The 4,036-nt window shown below is 37.9% G+C and overlaps 1 protein-coding gene across 1 annotated transcript in view; it reads left to right on the top strand.

Annotated features, from left to right (window-relative positions):
- The first annotated feature begins 3,301 nt into the window (after positions 1-3,301).
- Positions 3,302-4,036, top strand: part of LOC116100774 (olfactory receptor 52E8) — a 51,365-nt gene continuing 50,630 nt past the window's right edge. The window contains exon 1 of the mRNA XM_031384507.1: positions 3,302-4,000. Coding sequence (XP_031240367.1) covers positions 3,302-4,000 — 699 coding nt within the window. The remainder of the gene's footprint in view (positions 4,001-4,036) is intronic.

The following is a 4,036-nucleotide window of genomic DNA, read 5'->3' as shown; positions in this document are numbered from 1 at the left end:
AGCAAATAGTGTGCCACAGGATTATCCTGAATGACATTTCATAGTGATTTAGCAAGCAAGGTAAGTCATGTGTATAGGCTAAGAAAAAATATTAAGGGAGATGGAGAAAGGGTGTCTGCTCAGATAGAAAAAAGGAGATGGAGGATTGTGAATTTATAAGTACCAGATGCAGAAAAAAATACACATACTCACACAACCTCCAAGGTTGTTTCTTTCCTGCATACACTTTTTGCTATGGTCATAGAAATTTTTACATGTAAAACTAAGAAAATAATCTGAATATGGCTTTGCACCAATGCCTGATTTTTATTTAGCTGATATTTCTGATCCTGTGTAACTGATTCTTCCAGTCTGAAGTGCAAAAACAGACAGAATGTACTTCTCTGTTTTCAAGAAGCATCAAGGGGATCCAGACACGTTTTGGAATTAGTGAATTTATGTCTAAGTGAACCATGGACGATGGCTGTTTATAGTAGACATCTATGAAATAGGACCCAGCAAGCAGAGAGGAACGTTTGAGAGGGAGCACATATTCTATAATACACAGTTGGACATGCAATTGCAGAATTAGGTGCAGAAAACAAGGCCCAGGTGATTATCTTCTCTGTGCTTCTTTGTAGACACATGGTTGTGTGAGAACATGATGTTCTCCTGAGAGGTCCATAGACAAAAGGTTCTGTAGTTTGTAGTTTTAATGTTGTTATCAGTTTCTGTTCCATAAAGCCTCTGCCATTGCCCTGAACACCAGTTACATACGATTCATCAGTCTACCGGATCTTCCTGAGGTCAGCAAAGGGCCATAGATTGCTTTTTTGCATACTGATTAGTCACTGTGCTTCCATTTCACTCACTTTGATCTTATTCTTTTACTTTAACAAAATGCCTTTTCCTCTTTACCTGGAGTGCTTTGGTGTGGGGAATACCTTAGAGTAGATAGGTAAGTTGGCAAGGAGCTCAGCTTCTAAGCATGAGGAACTGAATTTGATCCACCCTAGCCTACATAAATAGCTGGAGAGTTTTCAGCACACAGCTGTAATAGCAGGGCTGTGGAGGTGGAGAAAGTGAGATCCTTGGGACTTGATGGCCAACCAGCTGATCTTACTAGGTGAGCTTTAGGCCAGTTAGATAATTTGTATTAAAATAAAAAATAAGTACAGATAAAGTAAAATATTTATAGGTGGTACCCGAAGAAAATGATCTGAAACATATATGCATATGCACATACTTTTATGCCTATCCTTATGCACGTCTGTGTATACTTGTGTGTATCCATAGGCATGAATTCCCACACCCAAATTCCAGTTTCCTCCTTGGACTTTGTCTTAAGCCCTTATGTTCTTCACAGTGTTCTGTGCATAACATACTATACCATTTTCAGTAAAAGTTAAAAATGGGGGTCTATTATTTTTCTTGCCTCTAAAAGATATGTCTGGAGGGAGTTTATGGTCAGTTTTATCAAAATTTGTCTTCAGATTGCCTGGTTGATACCAGTACTTGCAGAATCCCTGTGATAGAATGAATTGTCAAAATGTTTCCCCAACTATAATTCTGTGCATGCTTTCAGCAAAAGATAAATAGAACTACAACTGCATGTCACATAGGTTCATGTGATAGATTTAAGAATTTAACTTTATTTTCCTTTCTACCAGCAGTCTAGGAAGTATACACATGTCCACACCTATATACATCCATGCACATACACATGAACAAAGTGTTTCTCAAACAACCTGTAAAATTATGAACTATTTTTCATTTCTACAGTGGTTTATAGGCCTTAAATGGACACATCTAGGAATATAATTGTGTCATCATATGTTTAAAGAAAGAGACACTGGTATCCTTAAAATTTTTTTGTAAGTCCTAAGATAGAACTCAATTTCTTAATTTATTTAATATTTTTTATATAACATTTGATTCCATTTATTCCTTTCTCCCATACCTCCATGACTTCTTCTATACATACACATAACAACATCCCAAGGCATGTTACATTAATAAACATATATGGAAGACACCTTGAATTTTTTCAAGAGTCTTGTTAGTTGTGAATATATTCTTTGTGTACAATTATACATAACAGTCCATTACTTCCACATAATTAATACAATAGGTTTTTTATAAATAAGTGCAGCAATGACCTTCATGCTTATTTTCTTCAAAAGCTTAATTTAATACTTGTTCAGAATTTACTATGATAGCAGCATCCATTGAACTTGGTACTGAGATAGAATCAGAGAAGGAACTAAACAGAAGTATCTTGAGTACTTCTGTCTTTTCCATGTACATAGGTTGAAATATATTGGAAAATTGTGTAGCTCACTCTTCCAATAGCTGGTCCATATCTGGAGAGTTTTTTTATTAGATGCAATATTTATTCATTGATCAAATGAAAGGTTTGTTTACATTAAGACAATCTTTCAATTCATGTTTTTATCATATCTAATAATGAGCAAAATGATCTTTATCAAGTATATTTTCCTCTCTCATGGTCTTTACTTTCCAAACCTGGTGGTACTTTGTAATACCACCAGGTATAGATTTTGTAATAGAGTTATGATGGACATGAATGATTCATTTTCTATGATAAAATAGAGAACTTCTACATGACACAACTTTTTCATGAAATGGAATAAAGGAAGGTCAGTTGTTCATCCTGCCCTCAGAACCAGATTAACTCTGTACACTATACACAAACAACATTGTATACACAAGATTTGGGGGGGTGGGGTTAGCTTCCCAAATAAAGAAAGGTGAAAATAACAGGTACCTGAGTAATTCTTTTTGGTTTTTCAAAACAGGGTTTCTCTGGATCACCATGGCTGTCCTAGAACTCACTCTGTAGCCCAGGCTGGCCTCGAACTCAGAAATCTGTCTGCCTCTGCCTCCCAAGTGCTGGGATAAAGGGGTGCGCCACCATCTCCCAGCACTGAGTAATTCTTATGCATATTAAGCAAAAGCATATATAACACTATTTGGTATTCAAACCTTGAAATTCCATCCTCTCCATGTATTCCTGGCCACTCTGCAGACTGCATTTCTCTTTGCCCCTCTTCTTTGTATCAGTCTTGTTCTTACAGGATTTCTGTTAAGTAATGGTGGCTCTATAGTTGATGCCATGTGAAATTCATGAAACTTACACATTAAATGAAGAGATTGTTTTACTTATTCTACAAATATGAACAGGAAATTTAAAGGTTATCAAGAATGAAGATAAAATGCTAAGTAGACAAATAAGCATACTAATCATACATTAAAACTTATTTGTATTGAACACAGACAGCATCTATCTATGACTGAGAGAATGTCCCTGGCTAATGACACACAAGTCCATCCTTCTTCATTTCTCCTGCTGGGCATCCCAGGGCTTGAAGATGCACACATCTGGATTGGATTTCCCTTTTGTTTTCTCTATCTCATGGCAATCCTGGGGAATGCTGCTATTTTATTTGTGATCCAAACTGAACACAGTCTTCATGAGCCCATGTACTACTTCCTAGCCATGTTGGATTCCATTGATCTGGGTCTGACCACAGCCACCATCCCCAAAATGCTGGGCATCTTCTGGTTCAATCTCAAGGAAATATCTTTTGGAGGTTGCCTTTCTCAGATGTTCTTCATCCACTTCTTCACAGTCATGGAAAGCATTATGTTGTTGGCCATGGGCTTTGACCGCTACATTGCCATTTGCAAGCCCCTTCAATATACTGTCATCCTCACCACTAAAGTCATTGGGGTCATCGCAGGTATTGCTGTGCTGCGGAGCCTGTACATGGTTGTTCCACTGGTGTTTCTCCTCCTGAGACTACCCTACTGTGGCCATCACATCATTCCTCATACTTACTGTGAGCACATGGGCATTGCCCGTCTAGCTTGTGCCAGCATCAGAGTCAACATCATGTTTGGTCTTAGTAACATTGCTCTCTTGCTTCTAGATGTAGTTCTTATTATTCTCTCCTATGTCAGGATCCTCTATGCAGTGTTCTGCCTGCCCTCCCGGGAGGCCAGGCTCAAGGCTCTCAATACCTGTGGCTCTCAT

Source organism: Mastomys coucha, unplaced genomic scaffold, assembly GCF_008632895.1.
Source record: "Mastomys coucha isolate ucsf_1 unplaced genomic scaffold, UCSF_Mcou_1 pScaffold21, whole genome shotgun sequence".
Classification (NCBI taxonomy): Eukaryota; Metazoa; Chordata; class Mammalia; order Rodentia; family Muridae; genus Mastomys; species Mastomys coucha.
The sequence above is the reverse complement of the archived record's forward strand: the minus strand, read 5'-3'. Positions and strand labels throughout refer to the sequence as shown.